Raw genomic sequence first — 22021 nt, 5'->3', positions numbered from 1 at the left:
AGTTGTGTCGTCCGTAAACTTCACCATGTGATTTGTGCTGTAGGTTGGTGTGCAGTCGTGAGTCAGCAGGGTGAAGAGCAGGGGACTGAGCACACAGCCTTGAGGGGCCCCTGTGCTGAGTGTGATGCTGCTAGAGGTGTTGCTGCCGACTCGTACTGCTTGTGGCCTCTCACTGAGGAAGTCCAGCAGCCAGTTGCAGAGGGCTGGGTGGAGAGCAGAGCAGATTGCATCCTCTGTGGACCGTTTGGCTCTGTATGCAAACTGGAAGGGGTCCATGGTGGGGGGGAGGATGGATTTGATGTGTGACATGACTAGCCGTTCAAAGCACTTCATAATGATGGGGGTCAGTGCCACAGGGCGATAGTCATTGAAGCAGGATGGAGCAGGTTTCTTTGGCACAGGTATGATGATGGTGGTCTTGAAGCATGATGGAACAACAGCCTGTCTCAGTGAAGTGTTAAAGACATCCGTGAAGACATCCGACAGCACACGACCAGGGATGTTGTCTGGACCTGTTGCCTTGCGGGTGTTGATGGTGGAGAGTGTCCTCTTCACGTCCTCTGGCAGCAGACAGGCACAGAGCCTGAACGAGGGGGGGGGGGGTCTCTGAAGCTCTGAAGCCGTTGTTCCTGGCCCTCAGCAGCCGATGGACATCCCCTGTCAGCCATGGCTTCTGGATAGCCCGAGTGATGATGGTTTTTGTGTGGGTCACATCATCGATGCACTTACTGATGTAAGAAGTAACAGTGTCTGTGTACTCCTCAATGTCTGTGTGGTTGTTGTATGTGGCTGCCTGCTTAAACATTGCCCAGTCTGTTGTGTCAAAGCATTCTTGAAGAGCAGAGGAGGCCCCCTCTGGCCACACCCGTACCTGCTTCCGAGCCGGTCTGGTGACTTCCACTCTCGGTCTGTATGCTGGCTTTAGCATAACAGTGATGTGATCAGAGATTCCGATGTGGGGGAGGGGTGAGGCCTTGTATGCTCCTTTGTGAGTAGTGTAAACCAGGTCCAAAATGTTATCCCCTCTTGTTGGGAAATGAACATGTTGGTGAAATTTTGGAAGGACAGTCCTAAGATCAGCATGATTAAAATCTCCAGCGAGGATGGTGAATCCGTCTGGGTGGGCTGTCTGTTGTTCACTGATGGCCTGATACAGTTCACAAAGTGCCACATTTCTGTCATTGTTGTTGGGGGTGGGACGGATGTATACAGCGACTAGCAAAATTGCTGTAAATTCCCTCGGCAGATAGAAAGGACGGCACCTTATGATCATTTCAATAGACTTCATACTTACTCATATGTGACTATAATTCAAGTCTAGTGAATGGTCCCTTAAACTGCTCTGCATGGTCAGATCTGAAATTCAGCTGTGTCACACAGACAAGAAAAGTCAACAAATGATTATCCTTTGAACTGTTTTGCAGGGGGTGGTGCCTCAGCACTAGGCCACTGAACTGTCAGAGACTGTATCTGAAGTGTGGAAGCAGAGTTCAGACAGTCTGCTGTACTCATTAACTCTCAATAAAGACGGACATGGAGCTCGGATCAACTGTTACTGCAGTGAGGAGTAACAGGGTGCTGGTTGGCGACGAAGTCTGTCCTGCTGTCGTCGTAATAAAGGATGGGAAGATTCATCAAATACTCTCCCACGGGGACTTCTCAGGGGCCTGTGAGGTAAGATTGCTCTTACTGGTCTCAGTTTGTGCATACTCCCCCTGGTGGAATGAAAGTGGATGTATGCTCTTAAACAAAGGTGTTATCCTGTCTGTGACTGTGATGACAGGTGCTGGATGTTGGTGACAGTGTGGTGATGCCAGGCATTGTAGATTCTCATGTACATGTGAACGAACCAGGCCGCACCTCCTGGGAGGGTTTCTGGACCGCCACCAGGGCTGCTGCAGCTGGAGGGGTGACAACGATCGTGGACATGCCACTGTAAGTTGGACACATTTGATCTCCTGGTCAGGAATAGGCAACTTGTATGGTGGATTATGACACACAATACAACCTTTTTCTTTGATTGAAACGTTAATTAAATATATTAGCATATCATATTATGCTAATGATTATGTTGAATACATTCAGATGTTAAGAAAAAACAAATCACATTATTTCTCCCAAGAACAGTATTTTTTGATAATCTCAGCCCATATAGTAGTTGCAATATGAGATCATCTTAACCTCAAGATGCTTTTGACAAATGAGGCCAAGGTAACAGTATCATTTTGGAGAAATTCGATTCAAAGTCACCAAGAGTGTTTTTTTTCTTTCTTTCTTTTTTACAACAGAAATAGCATCCCTCCAACTACCACCCTTGGCAATTTTCGTGACAAGCTGCGGGAGGCGACAGGGAAGTGTTTTGTGGACACAGCCTTCTGGGGCGGTGTGATTCCTGGCAATCAGGTAGAGAGGAACAGCTTGGACAAAATGAACACATTCTCAGCCAGACTGTGCTGAATTATGACCAAAGCAAACACAAACAAATGATATCTCCCTATAGCTAGAACTTCAGCCCATGATCCAGGCGGGAGTGGCTGGCTTCAAGTGTTTCCTCATCCATAGCGGGGTGGAGGAGTTCCCCCATGTGACTGACAGTGATCTGCACGCAGCCATGAAGCAGCTTCAAGGCACGGGAAGTGTCCTGCTGGTAAATCACCGCCTGCAGCATCTTCCATAACGTCTGTAATTATTAAATCCACATGCCCAAATGAAGTACAGTAATGTAAATTAAATACCTTCTGTGTCGTCTCCTGTAGTTTCATGCAGAGTTGGATGTTCAGCACACAACAGAAGAGGATGGAGGTAATAATTTAACAGTGTACAACAGATTTTCTGTCTGTGATATACCCGATTTTATCTGTTGCAGTCATTAAGTACACGTTAAATTACACATTACATTAAACCCGGCCATTATGGACAAAATCAAATATGCTATTTTGGTGGCACTTAACAATAAGGTACACAAAAATGTGAGTAGTTACTGAGGAGCTAGTAAGGAATGAATCAGTAACGACTGGATAGTTAATAAATCATTAATGAGTAATTTCTGAATAACTGGTTCGAGCCCTATATTGTAGATAATGACGAGTTACCAGAGAACAGACTAGGAGATACTATATTAATAAATCATTAGTTAATGATTAGTTTATAAATATCTATTAATTGACATACTGACCAAATCAGCGGTTGGTTGATAGTTAATCAGGAACAACTCATGAAGAAAGTATGTTGATTCACAGATATTAATGAACTAATCTTTACCTAATGATGAATTATTGTAGTATCGCCCAGTCTGTTCTCCAGTAACTCATCATTATCTACTGTATAGCCCTTGAATTGTCATTGCTGATTCACTGCTTACTTGCAGTAACTGCTCACATTTTCGTGTTACCGCCATTTTTGACCCAGTACCTCAATACTAATATCGTGATGATGTATTGAGACTTGTTGAGGTTTTTGAAATGTACTGTCTTTAAACTAGAAGATTAGAATTGGAAGATGATAAAATAAGGTTGCAGTTATTGTCCGAAAATAATTGTTTTCAGTAATGAATGTTTATATTTTCCTTACCTCTGGTTACACCACTTGTAGATCCTACTCAGTACTCCACCTTTCTGCAGTCCAGGCCAGATGTCATGGAGACAGAGGCAATTCGCACTGTCACAGAGCTCTGCCTCCAGTACCAGTAAGAACACCAGCATAGTAACAACTAACTATTAAATGAAAGAAGATAAATCTGGATATGTTTTAGTGGTGTTTATCAGCTAACTCTCTCTGCTCCAGGGTGCGGTGCCATATAGTTCACTTGTCCTCTGCAAAGCCGCTCAAACTGATCCAGGAAGCCCGGCAGGCCGGAGCACCCCTAACAGTGGAGACTACCCACCACTACCTCAGCCTGTGTGCAGAGAACATACCTGCAGGGGCCACACAGTTCAAGTGCTGCCCTCCCATCAGAGGATCTGTTAACCGGGTGAATAGAATAGGCTGCACAGCAGATGGATCGTCTATTTTCAGTCTGAGCCTCAGCATAAAACTATACAGCAATTACCTTGGATTCTTTGATCACCAGTAGATGCTTGATTTTGTCCCCACAGGAGCAGTTATGGTCCGCGCTGAAAACTGGGCAGATTGACATGGTGGTGTCTGATCACTCCCCCTGCACCCCTGACCTCAAGAAACTGGATAGTGGAGACTTCACCCAGGCGTGGGGGGGAATTTCTTCTCTACAATTTGGTGATTACAGACAAGAGACGACAATCACAAAAGCAATCCTCGCACCACTGCTAACACAAAATTGAATGCACTGTATCATCAATGTCTGTTTCATGTCTGATATTTCCAATATCACAATGCATAGGCCTACTCCGAGTTCTCATTTGCTAGTGAAGCTACAGACCCCAATAAACGTGGGTATCTGTGTTTCTGCCCATCCAGACGATTTTCTGAATATCTTTACCCCAGAAGCAGATTTCCAAGAGGTTCGTTTTCAGTACCAAATGCCAAAACTCATAGAAAAAGCTTAGTTTTAAGAAATAGCTATGTATGTGTGGTACAGTGTTGGTTGTTTAACAATGAAGACACCAATTCCCATGATACCACGCTACTACAAGGCATTATCAAACTACGTCTTTTGTTTTCATTATTGCAGAAATTGCAGACTGTGCGTCTAACTTGTTAACAGCCATTGTTCTTCCATCAAATGTTGAGCAGTGTATAAACTTTATTTATTATTTTCCATGACTTCTTACATGTTGCTTACCTGACCCATGGGAGTATATTTCTGAAGCAACGTTATCATTCTCTGTCTCAAAAGTCAAAGGTCATCAACTCATCAGTGTCCCATTGAATCTGTAATGAGAGAGATTGATGCGAAACTAATTAATGATGTCAAGTGAAAATTACATCCCTTCCACTTACTATAGAGCTTTTGTTTGTGGATTTACAATTGATATCTGAATATAGAGCTTTTGACTGTGAAGAGGGAAATGCACAAGCAACACCGTAAAATTTCCATGGCTGCTGTCACAGAGTCATGGCAGGTTTCACATTATTCACTGTCTGTGGAGCCGCTCCAGGATTAGTCTCTACATGACAAATCCTTTCCTGCTTTTCAGCAGAAGGAGATACTGGGTGAAATTCACAACTTAAACCTGGCCCATGCAATATTACAGGGAATTTATATGCAAATTTTCTTTTTAAGGGTGGATTAGATGTTCCCTTCTTCCCTCCTCCCACACATAATCCTCCTGACAGCCACAGACACCGGGCAAAGTTCACAGCGAGGTAAACAAGAGCTGTGTGCCAGTTTAGAGGACGGAGCAATCATTTACTGTTCAGACAGAGAGCGTGGTCAAAGTCTGACAGCAGGAAGACTGTGACACTGATCAACAATGTTTGCTTCACAGAGAATAAAAAAACATCCTGATGTGACTGTACCTTTAAGACAGAAGTAATGAATGCAGGACAGAATAAATATTTAATGGTGTGAACTCAATGCTCCATAGGCCTGTTAATCACTCTGCCACATTTGAACCATTTGCAGGATTGCCCCTGTTCTGGAGTTCAGCCAGTAAGAGAGGCTTTCAGCTGTCTGATGTGGTGAGGCTCCTCAGCCGGAGAACAGCCCAGCTGTGTCGTCTTGACGACCGGAAGGGCAGTCTCGCCCCTGGCTACGATGCCGACCTGGTCGTATGGGACCCAGAGAGAGAATTTAAAGTTAGTAATTAATAATGTCATTAAACATCTTTTATGACACAGAAAACTCATTTACTTACATTATTTTCATCTTAATTTCATTTTTCTTCACAGATTAAAGAAGCAAGCGTACATCATAAAAACAAGGTAAACCACATTAAACGTATAAATGTTATGATCACACTTGATCGTATTTTTATATGACTGAGTGGGCGATGGTGTGTGTGTGTGTGTTCACAGCTAACTCCATACCTTGGCGTCACACTACAAGGAGTGGTGTGTGCCACCATCATCGGGGGGCGGCTGGTGTACAGAGAAGGCTCCTTCTGCCCCGAGCCTCTGGGGAAGCATCTCCTCCTCCCTCAGAGGAAATCTCAAGCCCAACTGTGAAACACAATAACAACAACAAGCTGTAGTAAAACCTCAACGTGTCTGACTTATTGTGTTGTGTGAATCTGTTGAGGACAGTGCACCATGTAGGTTCTCTCACACTGCTTGTCATTATATTTTAATATCTAAAAATCACAATTTTCATTTGGGATAGAACTGGAGACACTTTTTTTTATAACCCTATAATAGTGTCAGATATTTGATTCAAGGGCTGATTACTAACCAAAAATTGACATAGAAAGCTGGTAAAAGATCTTATCCACAATGCTAAACAGGTAGGGAATCAGCGCAAGAGATTTACTTAAAGCACGAATACTTAAATAATGCTAGGTAGATGAAGGGAGAGTGAGAGGGAACACATGGGCTAGACTGCAGAAAACATCAAGTCTCTCTTAAAACTATGCCCACTGTTATCGTGGTGGTCCGGTGGCAGATGCTGACATACAGTGCTTTTCAAAACGTACACATTCACTGGGCAAAATAAGAAGATTACTTAGTACTACGTCACTACGGTTTGTGTTGTGTGCGCAAATGGAAGCAGCATTTTAAAGCCATTATCGGCTGATGACATGCCAGTATCATTACTCTTTACATGACATACACCCTTGACATGATGGGTATGTGAATCAAACTGAGTACAATCTACTAGAACTACTTGGGGAGAGTACACAACGGATGACATTGGCCATATTTCTCTCAGCTTTATTCACAATCACCATAAGTGAAAAATTAGAAACTTCAGGAAAAATCAGACCATCATTTTGTCTACACCCTTAAATCTATTACACTTTTATGAGTCTTTCCAACATTGTTTGAGGTTATATACACTGTCCAAATATTTATTAGTGAAACTCATGAATCTCATCAACTTTAACTGGTCATAACCTACAATCATCTGATTCAAAATGTTGTCTAGTAGGATCATCTACACTTAAGTTGTGGAAAATAGGTTGGACACATGATATTTATTTGGGTAAAAGCACAGCAGTGTAATAGTTGAGCCTTTCTTTAGTCTTTAGTCAATGATTAACATTTCGGACATGCTGGGTGACTTCACTGTGCGCACAAAGCGACAAGTGTTGACAGAATAAGACAGATAAAAGCAGAAAATGTTGTGACGGACTCCTGACCTGAGGACCTCACTGGTCAGACAGAGGGGGTGTGCTTGGTCGAGGTTTTACTTCACCTGCTTCCACAGCTTTTTTTTGGATTGACTGCGCTTGTCACACTGCTGGGAACATGTCGTCCTTCTCCGTACCGCCACCAAAATGCCTGCAGAAACCACTGGCCGTTCCACATCGTTACATGTTTGGACCGGGACCTTCCAATGTTCCTCCAAGAATTTTAATGGCTGGGATCAATCCTGTCATTGGACACATGCATCCAGAGATATTTGAGGTAAGTCAGTGGGTTAAACACACATGATGTCGTCTATCAAGGAAGAGAGAGATAAGAGGAAAGTCAGTCTAAGCAGACTGTAGCCCAAACTGTGGAAATGTATACACTTTAAAAGCTAAAAATGAAACTATTTACACAATCTACATTGTAATGTTGGAGTGTGTGAAGGATTGTAAAGCTTCTTAGATATCCCTGATCAGTTAAGATATATTTGACATTTGCACAACGGTTCTCAACATTTCTATTGTGCAAACAAAAGTTATCTCATGACACCTTTCATACACAGCAGATCTAAACCAAACTGGTTAATTTGCAGAGACCCAGCATTTCCCAGAGAGCAAACACTTGACAACAGCAGCGAGGAAAAAAGCCTTTTAACAGGCAGAAACGTCAAACAGAACCAGGCAGGGATCAATGTTATATTCCACCCAACATCCTGTCTTTTAGTAATGCAGAGTTAAATGTAGTATATATTATTTTAAAGAAGCCAGTAGTGGAAAGTCACAGCAAAGTACATTTACTCACATACTTGCAAAACCAGGGCCAAGCCATGGCGTTTTGATTAAAAGTGTGTAAAACAACTGTCAATGTGTGCTTGTATTGCTATCTTTGTGAGGACTCAGTTTAACACCAGCGTAATGAGGACATTTCTGCATTGTGAGGACATTTTGGCTGGTGATCACTACTTCAAAGGACTAAGGTTAAAGGTTAAGTCTTGGTTTAAGGTTAAGGTTAGAATAAGGTTAGGGTTAAGTCAAGGTCCTCACAAGTATAGAGAGACAAACGTGTGTGTGTGAAAGACAGAGCGTGCTCTCAAGTAGGGCTGCAACTAATATTTACTTTCATTATGAATTAATCGCATTTATTTTCTTTATTAATCAGTGGTCCTTCAGAGATTACTGAAGCGTCCATCACAATCTTTAAAAGCTCAGGTTGACATGTTTAAACATCTAAATAATACCCTTTAAAAGGAATAACAAAAGCTCTAAAATGACCAATATGACTGAAATGATTCAGTTTTTAGGAATCTTGCGGATTCATTTTCTGTCAATCGACCAATCTGATTCCTAGCTTGCTCATGATTGGACAGATTTCAAGTGTTTTAGTGAAGGACCACTGGAAGTCTACCACTCATTTAGGGCAACAGGATACAGTACCGTAAATATATTTCTATTCAAACATATAATCTTTCTCACTAACATTTGCTCATTTAATGTCTCAGATAATGAATGACATCAAAAGTGGGATCCAGTACATGTTCCAGACTCAGAACAACATGACTTTGGCTGTGAGCGGCACCGGCCACACCGCCATGGAGTGTGCCATCTTCAACACAGTGGAGCCCGGGGACAGCGTGCTGTCTGCAGTCAACGGCATATGGGGCGAGCGAGCCGCAGACATGGCTGAGAGGATAGGTAAGGCTCGTGTCTTCAATAATTTTTGTCTCAACAAAATAATTTCTTCTGTCTGTGGCTCTCAACTCCAAGCCCATTATTAGTTATTTCTTAGAATGTAAATATTTAAAACAGGATCACAAATAATATAGTAAGAGCTCAGTAATCTAAGAGCTGGGCACTGTATTTTTAACGGTGTATTTGTTGGGAACTATTTTCAGCTGTGGATGAATACACATTTGCTGAACTAGTATTTATAACAGTAGGAAGTTGTATGTGGGACTGTTTTTATTAAGCCACACTGTTCCCAGTGGAACAGTGTGGCTTAATAAAAACCAATCTGAGGTGATTCATCCACAGAATATCATGTGTGTCGATCCAACAGGTGCCAGAGTGAACACCATCGTGGCGCCCCCTGGTGGCTTCTTCACTAACGCAGAAATTGAGCAGGTATCACTCTGACTCTCCAGTTCAGATTTATTCTGTCGAAGCTATTGTCCGTCTGATCAAACTATTTTCTCACCACAGGCCTTATCGAAATACAGGCCGGCGGTGCTCTTCCTTGCACATGGAGAGTCTTCTACAGGAGTCTTGCATCCTTTAGATGGCATCGGACAGCTGTGCCATAAGTAAGATGCAGCGATCACTCCTCTGTCATCATCACATCTGTACCCAAATTAAGGCAGATAACAGTTATGTTATGATTTGTGCCTACAGGTATGGCTGTTTGCTTCTCGTTGACTCGGTGGCATCAATTGGAGGGGCTCCTCTCTGCATGGACCAGCAAGGTTTCTGATAGATGTTTCCAGTTTCCAGACGAAACCTTTTACTGTGATTTGATGGCACCAATTATAGATTTTTCTGGGTGTTTGTGCTGTATTTTCAGGGATAGACATCCTATACACAGGCTCCCAAAAGGTTTTGAATGCTCCTCCGGGTACAGCACCCATCTCCTTCAGTGAAAGAGCATGGTGAGAAATGTATACACAATTAATAATTCAGGGTATAGTGTATGTTACATGCATATTTAAGGTTGAATGTGTCCACAGCCAGAAAGTATTCAACCGGAGGACAAAGCCCGTGTCCTTCTTCTTGGATTTGAGTTGGCTTGCAAACTACTGGGGATGTGATGGCAAGCCATCAAGAGTGTAAGACACCTTTTTATTTTCCAACAGACAGGAAGTGATTACATTTCAAACTGTGGTCTTATTTTTAGCCAGACTTGCACAATCACCTGAACATTGCTCTGTCTTCTCCTTTTCCGCTTCACAGATATCACCACACAGGTCCAGTCACTGCTTTCTACTCTCTGAGGGAGAGTCTGGCTGTCCTTGTTGAAGAGGTGAGACAACAAAACGATTTTGCGTCTTTCTACTGCCTAAGCAATTCTGTACAGACAGCCAGCGAGTGAAAAAAACCTCTGCGCCAACAGTTCTTTGGTCAGAACAAGGCATAAACTTGAATCAGTCATTAACTAGCTTTTACTTTTTGAGCATGTGTGCAAAAAAAGAGGCTCTAATCTGAATACTGTTGGAACAATATGCTAGCAGCATGGCCCTGAGCATGGCAATGTCTGTCAGCTCACCACTTTGGTTTTGAGTGAAGTATCTCTACAACCACTGAATTGATTTTAATGGAATTCTGAACAGATATTTGTTGTCTGCAGGGGAGAAATCCTACGGACTTTAGTAATCCTCTGACTTTTTCTCTTGTGCCACCATGAGGTCAAAGTTTCAGTTTGTCCCATACTTTAGTTAATGCTGTGGCCACCACAGTGGCAAAACACATGTAAATAGACAAAACACTAGCAAATAAAAAAAAAATATCCCAATGAAATTCACAACATGTGCAGCATTAGGGAACACACTGCAAATACACACAACCAAACACATGAACGTGCTTGCCCTTATCGGCCACAGTAGGTTTATAACCAATAACTGCAAAACAAATCACATTCCCATCAGCTAAACTAAGATGGTTGACATGGTAAGCATTATAACTGTTAAGCATCAGCAGGTTTACATGTCATTGTTTGTTTACATTGTCATGAGCATGTTAGCATAGCATTACCATTTAGCTCAAAGCACCACTGCACCTAAGTACAGCCTTGCAGAGAAACTAGCATGGCTTTAAACTGTTGGTGTTTTGTACTAAACCCAGATTAGTACCCTGAAAATGAATATGTACATAATGGAAATATGGGTTCTGGTTCAGCTATACTATAATGTTTGGGCCGTCTGTTTTATGCCTTTTTTAAGGGTCTGGAGAATTCATGGGAAAGACACGGAAAAGTGGCGGAGTATTTCCATGCTGGCTTAGAAGGCATGGGTCTCAAACTTTTTGTCAAAGAAAAAGTGAGTTTTAACACAATCATGAAATTTTATAATGACCTGTAGTGGAATTCATATCTAAAAGCAACAACAACAATAATTGTCGTAATAATATAAAATGATAAAATGTGCTAATTCTGACTTCAATTGGTTGTTACAGAAAGCAAGACTGCCTACAGTTACCACTATTGTTGCTCCTCATGGATATGACTGGAAAGAGATCACAACCTACATCATGAAAACTCATAATTTAGAGATTTCTGGAGGGCTTGGACCATCTGTTGGCTTGGTGAGAGATTATTTATATACTCTTGTTTTTATTCTTACTTAAACCCACCAAGATGCCCTGTGTAGCCTTACTCCCATATTTTTTTGGTCTTTCCAGGTGCTGCGTGTGGGACTTATGGGATGTAACAGCACAAAGGCCAGCGTTGACATGGTGCTGGAAGCACTGAAAGATGCTCTGAAACACTGCCATAAAAGCAAAGTGTAACATGTTGCTGTTGGATGCTGTGGAGAAAAACCCAAATAAATTTTGTTGTCATAAGGAAGAGACTGTCTGAAATAAATAAACCATTACTCTCAGTTGAGTGGGGTTGTATATGTATATGTATACTGTGTTTTCTCATGGTGTGCTTCTTTCATCATTCACACTTAAAACTTCAAACATGTTCTGTTGTTTTCTGTCCACATGCAACAACCAACAGAACAAAGTGGTCATTGTACTAATTATCAATCTGAACACCTTCTCATTTAAAGAGGAACTTGCAGGTTGGCGACACCAGTGAATCAATGTGTTAAAATAATGATGTAGGATCTAGATTATTGAAAAAGAAATTTAACAAATCCATACACGCTACAGTAACATCTAGTGTCACATTTTTTCCACCTAAAAAAGACAAATTAGAGAACAGCTAGGTCAAGTAAAAAAAACACTATTTCATTCAACAACTACACATCCCATGAGTCATAGCTATTGGTATATACCTGTAAAGCTTTGTGGGAGCTGTAGTTGTTGAAAGGTGTTATGCTTTTCATCCTGCTATCAGTACAACAAGAAAAGTAATTTGTTACACAGGGCTGTGGTAGAATATATACCTTGGAACAAAGTTTGAATCTTGCCCTTAAAACTAGATACTAGACCTACATGAATATTATATCTTTGTTGCCTTTCATAAATTAAATAAAACAATTTAAAAAGTAAATATCGGCTTCTCCTTTGTTTAAATTCAACACAGTAATGCCTGTGCTTTTTTTGTGGGAATATGTGGATTTTATTACAATTACTATATCAAAAGTTTAAACAGAATGTGCATTTAAAAAATCTTATAAAGGGAATTATTTTATATAATATAATATAATGTTAGTATAATCTGATTATTTTATACAGGAAAAATAAGTAAAATTATTATGAATTTTATGTATTTTTCTGTAATTTTAAGGAAGACTGTCATTTAAATAAAGTTGGTAAAAAAAAAAAACAATAACAAACTAAACCGGAAGTGAGAAGTTGCTTCCGGTGTAAAAAGGCGGGCAAATGTTGTTGAAAGCTAGCGCTGCGTCTGACATTTAGCCACAGAGAGAAGTTCATTATTTGCCTTCCTGTCGACGACAGCCGGGGTCATGGCGTGTAAACGAGGAGCGCTCATCGTGCTGGAGGGAGTAGACAAGGCCGGCAAGACGACGCAGTGCAAGAAGCTGGTCCAGGCGCTACAACAGAGCGGCCGACCCGCGGAGATGATGAGGTTTCCCGGTGAGGCGCGTTATTGTTTTGCCGCTGTCACTTTAGCATAGCATCATCGTGATTCGGGTCTTCCTTTTGAGTCGCCGTGCCCGGTTTGTAACTTTTCACTACAGTGAAACATGAACATAACGAGCCCTGTGGTTGTGTGTTTTTCGTGGCGCAGACAGGACCACGATAATCGGACAGCAGATCAGCTCCTACCTGGAGAAGAAAAGCGACCTGGAGGACCACGCAGTGCACCTGCTGTTCTCCGCCAACCGCTGGGAGCTGGTGTAAGTGTCTTCACGTACTGTGGGAATACACACTCCTCCAGTGCTTCGTTCAAGTACCAACAACACACTGTAAAAATACGGAATTCAGAGTTTTACGTTCTGCATTTTATTTATGTCAAGTAAAAGTAGTGTTCGCAATAGAGTTTGTCCACGAAGACATTTGAGACCTTCTGGTGTTCTCATCGATGGGGCAGCCATAGTTTCTACTTACCCCTAGTGGTATCTGGCCATGCATCACGTTTTGGGGTTTATTTGCTAAGGTTTTAAGGATATAAATGGATTTGTATCTTATTCCTCTGTGCCTCAGAGCTGTGTTGTTTTCCAATAATGACTTAAAAAACACATCAGTGAGTCACACTTGACTGTGACATGCTCCTTCATTACCATGAACACACACTGTAGTTTTATTCAGTCAGTCCTTCAAAAATGAACAGAACTTTGTGTGAATGTACTTTTCATATCTGCTGTTGCTTTTTTGTAGCAACGCTGCAACCTCCAATTTAAAAAAACTGCATTTTTTTTCTTTCGTCATTAGCCATGATATTTTCCTCTTGCCTGTATACATTGTAGCATGAATTTTCTTATGCAGCCTAATAAAATGATTCTGACCACAGGCCTTTAATGAAGAGGAAGCTGGAGCAGGGCATCACCCTGGTGGTAGATCGGTACGCCTTCTCTGGAGTTGCTTTCACCAGTGCCAAGCCAGTGAGTCTTCTGTTAGCCTTACAAACTCTTCATATGCCTTACCATATTACTGTGTGTCTGTGTGTGTGCGTGTGTGTGACGCAACAGACATGTCATGACATGTTTGTCTCCTTCAGGGTTTCAGTCTGGACTGGTGCAAGAAACCAGATGTGGGCCTGCCGAAGCCTGACCTTGTTATGTTCCTGCAGCTCAGTCCAGCTGAGGCTGCTCTGAGAGGTCAGTTTGGAGAGGAGAGATATGAGACCAGTGTTTTCCAAAGAGCGGTGCAACAGAAATTTGAACAACTGATGAAGGATCCTTCAGTCAACTGGCAGGTACGAGACGAGTCTGGATTGTAGATTTAATCCCAGGTGTCATTTAAATCAACATTTAACATCTTGTGGTCTAAATTGTGTGTTCTAGGTCATAGATGCTGCTCAGAGTGTTGACGACGTGCACAAGGACATGAAAAACCACAGCCTTAATGCTGTCAACAAAGCACTGAACGTGCCTCTTGGAGAGCTATGGAAGTGAACCTGAATCAGGCTTGAATGAAACTGTTTTGGTATCAAGACAGACTGTTGGTATAGTAACCAAATGACTCTTCTGCACACTACACACTTTGCTCAAGCCCCTTTTTTACTTGTCATTCCTTGAATGAAAGCGGAAGAGAAGCGCCTTGGCTTTTGCTCAAACATAGTTTCATACTGTCTTGAAATTGAGTATAACCATTGTCCATCAGATTCTGATTTTATTTTTATTTTTTAATCCTCTTACATAGTCTATTGTTCTCTTACCTGTCTATATATTGTGTTGATTAAATAAATAATCTTCAAATGAACTTGTGTATATGTTTTAGACTTGGCAAGGATACTTTGCATGAACAATTAATACAACTTGTCTGCAGATTTGACTCAATTTGGTTTCATTACAAGCTGTTACAGACTTCAGTTATTAGTGACAAAGCCATGGGCATCATTAACCATTGTGTTTCTATACAACATAAAACTGTTATGGCAATTTTACTTATGGAGTCAGGGAAAGGCACCATATCACTTCAGAATAAACATTTAAAGTGTTAAGACTCAAATGGAAACGCATGTATGTGAAAATGTGCATACGAATTTATCCTGAGCTCCTGCTACGACTTCCACCAGGCAGTCTCAATGTTGGATACAGAGAGCATTCAGTGGCTGTTGAGAAGAACGCTGTGTGACACACACTGACTTGACTACACCATTGGAGCTGGACTGGCTCAAGAGGTCTCCAGTTAATGTTCATCCCCTCAGGCTTCCCTTCTGATACAGAGAAGAGACTGAGAATCTCTCGCCCAACTGTCGAGAACAGTAAAGCATTGTCTATGTTCCTCACAGGGAAAGGATCTCAAACTCTTCATCTTCTGAATCAAAGAACCGCTCCAACCTGTCTGAGTCCGAGAAATCTGTGAAGTGAGCGTCAACACGTAAAAAGAAAAAAACAAACATTAAAATTCATTTTCATAAATTGAATTTTTGGAATATGTTTTGCAAAAAATAAGCAGTTCATTCACCAGGAGTAAGGTTAAGGGCATCCACGCTGACCATGTGAGAGGGCTGACTGTCGACTAGTTCAAACATGGGCAGGCCTCCTCTGTTGCAGGACAGCTGGAAGAGACGGATCATCATTTCGTCATGTACAAATTCCTCCAACAGGAAAGTTAACTGCTACAGATGAGTCAAGGGAGCAACAGAAACATACCCTTCTTATGCGCATACACCAGTCATCAAACTCGTCCTCTGTTCTGCAGAAGAAACCCTGACAGAAACCAAAACACAATCAGCTGTGGAGCGTCTGAATTGCTCACATTCACATGAAACAATGGGCTTCAGTTTGAGATACAAAAGCTCTGCACTATAAAAACCCTCCCTGGCATTCCTACCGCTGCAATGGATGGGTCCAGTTCACAGATGTGCATGCGACAGGGTGGGTGCTGACAATGGTACGTCTCATCGGGGACCTGGCCATCTTCACATGGCTCAACTGCAGGCTGAGTGGTGTGTGGGTCTAAATAGATGAGTTCCTCTCCTACAAAAAGAAGAAAAAGAGAAGCGTGGTTACAATTAGATTAATGTCTTTATGTAAGTGGAGTTAATATGGTGAGCATGAGTGTGCAGTGCACAGCTGAGTATTTATTTCACAAACACAGAGACTAGACATACCGACATAACCAATGAAGTAATGGGCACTGTTGGGTTTTCCCCCAATAACACCCAGGGACTGAGGCAGCATGAAGCATTGCTGTGAAAAGAGACAAGAGGGTTTATCTCACCCCAGATGGAGCTGACTTTGCCTCACTCGTACCTGTTATCTTAGCCAATTTACTACAAACAACATATAAATGACATTATGACCTTTTTTCAAAGTGTACCATTGTTGTTTTTTGATTATCAGTTTAAAGCGACTATAAGAAGCTTTATTTTATTTTTTTGTTGATTTTGGCAGCCCCTGTGGAAAAAAAACAATATGAGCACCACTGCCTCCTGTCATAAAAATCCAGATCTTGCTAGCGCTTACAACACAAAATACACTATCTGCTGCTGTACCACCTGCTTATAGAGCAGCGTCGTTCCTCAGGCTTTGAGAATCCTCAATTCATCCTCAGTAACCCTCCACAAAAATAGTTTTAATTTTCAGAGTCTGACCTGGCGCCGGGCATTAAGAATAACTACAGAAATATATAGAGAAATAGCTTGTCTTCTTGGTGATGGCCTATGAGGGATATATAGGTGCATTATTATTAAACTGAAAATGTTTCGAACCATTCAAAAGTTCCTCAAAGGTGCAATATGTAAGAATTTTAGTTGAAAACAGATATTATCAACAGAATATGAAGAAATAAAAGTTTCGACATGATGCGCTAACTTAACTTTTTCCTACAGTTAGCAGTTATTCTGGTGATACGCTGCCAGCTATCTGTTTTGAGTATAAACTTGACTAGACGCCAGTTCTTACATACTGCACCTTTCAAAGACTTAAGACCAAATTTGCAGCAGACAGCCAAAGTAACTTTAAGTGTTTCTGTAGTCGCTCATAAAATTAGGATTGACTGGAATGGAGAGAAAAAAATTGGATCAGGTGGCCATGTCTAACACAAGGCCTACATGCAAGTACAGAGGCATGTCTGTGGGTATCTGAGTTATAAATTGGCAAACAGTAAATTCAGTTTTCCCATTTTGTAAATCAACTTTTCAGTAACAACCCACAGATATAATAGCCATTATATCCCACACAAAATGGGAATATACATGCTGGAGTAGCTCACCTTGAGGGTTTCAATGTAGGCCTCGTTTATATCACTCAGGCCCAGCCTGAGGGGGATGAGCAGGACCAGAGGTTTCCAGAGAGCCGTCTCCTCCTCAGCCAGGGCACATGCGCCCTCCAGGCAGCCGTTGAGTTCACCCGCTCCCTCTGGTTCGGCGTAGGCTCCTGCGATGTCCAACCAGGGCATACAGAGACGCTCTGCAGTGAAAAAGTCTCCACTTAAACACGTTTCTATCCCTCTATTTGAACATGGGAAAGTACATCATCAGAACAGAACATCATCCTGTAATATCAGTAAGATTTAGCTGAAATACTATTTCTGTAAACAAACCCATCCGGTCCAAGGTTTAACCAGGTGTACAAGTCCTGCAGTGACATTTAACCTGCTTATGCAAATGAATGATAACAGGAAAAGAACACTCAAACACAAGGTTGCAACACATCTGCACTCACTGATCTCCTCGATGACCACGGTGTTGTCCATCGCCACGTGCACCACTAATCTGCTCCACGTATCAAACACGGCCAGCTTCCTGAAAGAGGGACAGCACATTGTGTTTTACCAAATTAAAACACTTTTTTCTTTGAACAGTTTTAAACCTCATCAGTGTGCACTATGTTGTCTTTATCTCCCCATTGTTTGACAGTGGGATGGATGACTACATGGTGAGAGTGGAAAAGAAAGAAATCATTGTATCGAAGTCAGGGCACAAGAATGTAATTGCAAGCGTGACACGATGCACATTCCTGCAGCTGCTTTCACACTATTATGCTCATTGACTTTTGGCAGTGCTAATGTGCTAATAAACATAGCAATGTGCCCGCAAAGGCAGCAAATAAGAAAACAACAAGCTAGTAAACATGGGTGAAAGAAGGGCATGATTTGAAATATCAAAAAGGTCTCCTTTAGAAATGTTTTGAGAGGAAGGAAAATTAACTGCAGGCCTAAAATATACAATATGGAAACCTCTGAAACTCGACGCATCTCTACTTACTTTAGAACCTGGGCAACTGTGTTTGGTCCATACCACTGGCCTATAGGCTTTCCCTCTCCGACTCCCATTTGGGCTGCAACATTTAGGAACGAAACAGAAACAATTTTATGGAAACTCTCTTCCTTGTCTGAGTGAGTCCTCGATATGATTGGAAACCTTTCACCCTTGCTACTTACCGATCTGATGGATGGAATAATAGCTGTCTTTTTTGTCAATGAAGGCGTTGAGAATACTGATGTACTCTTCTCTTTGTTTCTTGTCTCTGGCCCATCTCCAGTCTGAGAACAAAAAGCCTGTTATCAAGCCTGTTTAAAACGAGCTCTGTTCGGTACAGTCAACTCACTGGAGAAAGAGCTGTTAGTGCCACACAGTGATAAAATCTACTCTTATCTATATCCATCTACAATCAAGGGAGATATTTCTTTGTGTTTGTATTTTTTGACATTATCTTACCTCTGCCTAAATGTCTGCACACCAAGGCCTCGCCGAGGATCATCTGGCCGCATCGCAACATACACCCCCATCCTGTATCTGATGTCGGCCCTGTCCCACCTGTAACACATTCAAGAAACAATTAGATGTGAAGAGCCAGATCACTCAAATCTCATCAAGTGTATTTGAGAGGCTGAACAAGACCACACGTCTTCACTTACCAATTGGTGGGAAGTTTTTTCTGTATGTGAGCCACAGTCGTGAAGTGACATCTGATAAAATATCTTCTTTCTCTACATGAAGACCAGAAATCACCGTATTACAATAGGTCCACATAAGTTAAATACTTATATACTTACACACTTCATACACGACAGTCCTACCTTTGAGTGCATTGTATTGTTTTCCTAAGATCCACACAGGCTCTGAGGTCTCAGGAAAATCTTCAAACTCGGCAAACCGAAGTGTGTCGTATGTCAAGGTAGCTGCAAAAAGAGGAGCAGAGTCAACTGTAAGTGTGTGGGAAAGTCCAGAGGAGACATTTCTGGTAGTCGTCTTGTTGACAACTAACCACTTGGCGCAGCTTATAACAGTGAGGCCATCTGTCAGCGAGTAGAGATGGAGGGTCAATTAGTTGCTTGAGAAGAATTCCAGTCAGTTCCTGGAAGGTTGTTCTGTACATCCATCTTTAAAAGGATCCAGCTATTTATTTTCAATATTTGTTTTTGTAGATTAACTTATGCTTCATTGTATATGCAAGTGAAGAAGTGAAAGAGGAATCTCTCTGTAGAAACAAAGTATCAGGTTTCAAGTTCCTACAAAATGCATTTCTGTAGCCCTATTCACACGGGACTAATATTATATGTAGACCACATTAAAAATTACCTCCCCACGTTAGTGTAGTGCATTTGCACGAGATAAGCAAAGTCTGTATTTTAATTGAATTTGCATTCATTATCCTCTGGACATAATGTCACGGAGCATATGTTCTTGAACAGCCACATTCTTGACATAGTTTACAGTTGTTTTGCTCACTATGTGTTACAAGCATCAAAACACATTTGAAGCTCATTTAGATCAAGTAACAGGTGCTTCTGTGGCTGACAACATGATACACAGTATGACATCCTTTTGTTGCTCTTAACCTTCTTTATCATCATTCAGTTTAAACATCAATGTGGGTGATCTCACAGCACAGCTGGTGACTGCTGTTCAACATATTATGAGTCACGATCAGACTTCATACGTGTTCAGTTGTCTGACAACAAATTACCAAGATGCCCATTCACAGGAGACTAATATTGCCACAAAAACTCTGTGTTTGGTTAAATATGTTAGGTAATATGTGGTGGAATTTTTACTTTACACATTACAGACATGGCAGATTTGCATGGGATCACAGATGTCCTCCATAATTATTAAAAATTACTAGAGGTCTCCAGGTAAAATTAGTTCCATGCGAATAGGGATTTAAACTAATTTAAGGGGTAGTCAAGCAAAATAGTTTTACTTTCTTAAAGATGGGAGACTAACGAGACAGGTTTTCAAGAAGAAAGGTCAAATCTGTTGCAACAGAGGCTAAGATATCAGGAACTTTACTACCTAGTATTAGATAAAGCTTTAAAAGATTCCTACACTTCCCATAATGCAACAGAATAGTGTTGTTTGTTGACAACACTATCCAGGAGTGCCCCTCTAATAACAGAGCAACATCAACAACGGCATACACAAATTTACAAAGTTAAACAAATATATCACACTTGTCAGTATTTTAAAAAAGTCTCCCTTGTCCTGCTTTGTCATGACAGGATTGCCAACTCCAGCTGCCAGTCCAGCACAGACCTATATTGCTTTGTAGCGTTGGTGACGTTAGCATTTAGCTTTAGTCCTCACTAATCATTTAATCATTAGCTGTTCAAAATTAGGCATGTGAATAAGAAGCCTGTAAAGGTGCATTATGTAGTTTTGGGGAAGACATTTTAATCAGAAGAGAAAGATCTTCATTGACTGATTATTTTTTAATGCCCAAACAAACTAGATAAACAAACTCTTTGTTTTCATGACTGAATAAACAAACTCACCTTAAAAGGACAACACAATTTCATACTGGTTTACTTTGTTTATATGTGGCGGACCCTGCCACCTTTCCAGCTCCAGACAGTGTTCTGGGGACCTTATTTTCCTCTGAGAACAGCTTGTTTATTCACTTATGGAAAACATAAATATTTCTGGGTTTGTATTATTACCTCATTAATATTTTAAACATTAAAACTGATTGATTTTCTTCTCCAAAACGACATAGTGCCCCTTTAAGAAAGTGAGACGGTAAAAAATCAATCGCATAACAGTCTTCTCACTGCAGTTGGAAAGGCTGGGCTCAAAGCCAGCTGTAAAACTGGCCAAGAGTACACTTCCTCTTGAGAAAGAAAAAAAAAGGGGAAAAAAAACAGTTTGTCTGCCTGTTCTGAAACACAGGAAATGTGTTAACGCTTTTGATATAAAGTTCTTAAAAAAAAAAGGTTCCTGTGATTTATGACAACACATAATGTTAGCCACATTGCTAACAACAGCCAGGAAAAAGTTGACTAGCTTAGCTGTCTCACTGTTTTGACAGTTAGCTTCGACACAGAAAGCTGGGATTTACAGGCTCATAACTTAAGAATGAAGGTTTGTATTCACAGTCGAAAGAGAAGACAACGCAACAGTAAGTCTGTTCGTTGTCTCTGAGGTGCTATTATTCAACTACATGAATATATAATCTCTCCTACAGCTACTAGCATTCCGGGTGCTAACAGTAGCCAAATAACTGATGCGATGGTGACAGTGCATCGGCTGGGATGTTCAACCTGGGCGTAACATAACGTTGGCATAAAACAGTCAACCCAAGGACAAAAGGCAAATTATTACGAGTAAAACTCAACAGCGACACTTGACATTAACACAGGTGGCATCTGGACACCTCACAGGACGTTACAGGGCCGTGCAACGAGCTGTCAACGCTGGGAATCCAGCACATTTAACCACAACAGCAGGCTAACGTTAGTTAGCATTTAGCTTTAGTCATCACTTTAGCAAGCTAACGTCACCGAGGCTACAAAGCAATATAGGTCTGTGCTGGACTAGCAGCTGGGGTTGGCAATCCCGTCATGGCAGAGCAGGAGATGTGCTGCCAGGAATGAAATGGCGTTCTTGCGATTATTTTGTGGCTAGACTAGTTTGCTGAGGGAGAGAAAAAGATGTTATTTTACTCTAAAATATCGCTTACCTGCATCCATCCCGACGGTCTTCACCCTATCTTGTTTGTTGTTCTCTGCACTCTGACCCGCTGGACCAATGAGAGGAGAGTCCTGTTGTGGAATTCGTAGGGGGGGGGCGGGACATTTGGTGC

The 22021-nt window shown here is 41.4% G+C and overlaps 4 protein-coding genes across 5 annotated transcripts; 3 read left to right on the top strand and 1 right to left on the bottom strand.

The window, feature by feature from the left end:
• The first annotated feature begins 1462 nt into the window (after positions 1-1462).
• Positions 1463-6130, top strand: LOC141005332 (allantoinase, mitochondrial). The gene is made up of 11 exons (XM_073477165.1): positions 1463-1674; positions 1784-1935; positions 2289-2403; positions 2501-2647; positions 2757-2802; positions 3592-3685; positions 3784-3970; positions 4095-4233; positions 5543-5715; positions 5809-5841; positions 5935-6130. The coding sequence occupies exons 1-11, from the start codon at positions 1534-1536 to the stop codon at positions 6082-6084; spliced, it is 1377 nt and encodes a 458-aa protein (XP_073333266.1). The 5' UTR covers positions 1463-1533; the 3' UTR covers positions 6085-6130.
• A 1105-nt stretch (positions 6131-7235) lies between these two features.
• Positions 7236-11791, top strand: agxta (alanine--glyoxylate and serine--pyruvate aminotransferase a). Its single transcript, XM_073477166.1, has 11 exons — positions 7236-7482; positions 8705-8897; positions 9262-9326; positions 9405-9505; positions 9594-9664; positions 9763-9847; positions 9926-10024; positions 10149-10218; positions 11135-11230; positions 11367-11495; positions 11592-11791. Exons 1-11 carry the CDS (start codon positions 7324-7326, stop codon positions 11697-11699), a joined length of 1176 nt encoding a protein of 391 aa, XP_073333267.1. The 5' UTR covers positions 7236-7323; the 3' UTR covers positions 11700-11791.
• Positions 11792-12748: 957 nt separating this feature from the next.
• Positions 12749-14527, top strand: dtymk (deoxythymidylate kinase (thymidylate kinase)). The gene is made up of 5 exons (XM_073476267.1): positions 12749-12959; positions 13114-13222; positions 13837-13927; positions 14044-14241; positions 14330-14527. Exons 1-5 carry the CDS (start codon positions 12830-12832, stop codon positions 14438-14440), a joined length of 639 nt encoding a protein of 212 aa, XP_073332368.1. The 5' UTR covers positions 12749-12829; the 3' UTR covers positions 14441-14527.
• A 110-nt stretch (positions 14528-14637) lies between these two features.
• atg4b (autophagy related 4B, cysteine peptidase) lies at positions 14638-21959 on the bottom strand. Of its 2 annotated transcripts, none has more exons than XM_073476266.1 (13): positions 21899-21959; positions 19017-19118; positions 18855-18926; positions 18655-18753; positions 18378-18479; positions 18202-18274; positions 17660-17739; positions 17208-17404; positions 16105-16183; positions 15825-15970; positions 15644-15700; positions 15456-15549; positions 14638-15347 (listed from the first exon to the last, which is right to left on the bottom strand). In XM_073476266.1, the coding sequence occupies exons 1-13, from the start codon at positions 21906-21908 to the stop codon at positions 15274-15276; spliced, it is 1185 nt and encodes a 394-aa protein (XP_073332367.1). In that variant the 5' UTR covers positions 21909-21959; the 3' UTR covers positions 14638-15273. The 2 variants fall into 2 exon arrangements, with proteins under 2 accessions (XP_073332367.1, XP_073332366.1); XM_073476265.1 differs by having other exon boundaries at positions 15191-15364; positions 15458-15549; positions 21899-21946.
• Between the last annotated feature and the right edge of the window lie 62 nt (positions 21960-22021).

Source organism: Pagrus major, chromosome 11 (genome assembly GCF_040436345.1).
Source record: "Pagrus major chromosome 11, Pma_NU_1.0".
Classification (NCBI taxonomy): domain Eukaryota; kingdom Metazoa; phylum Chordata; class Actinopteri; order Spariformes; family Sparidae; genus Pagrus; species Pagrus major.
The sequence above is the reverse complement of the archived record's forward strand: the minus strand, read 5'-3'. Positions and strand labels throughout refer to the sequence as shown.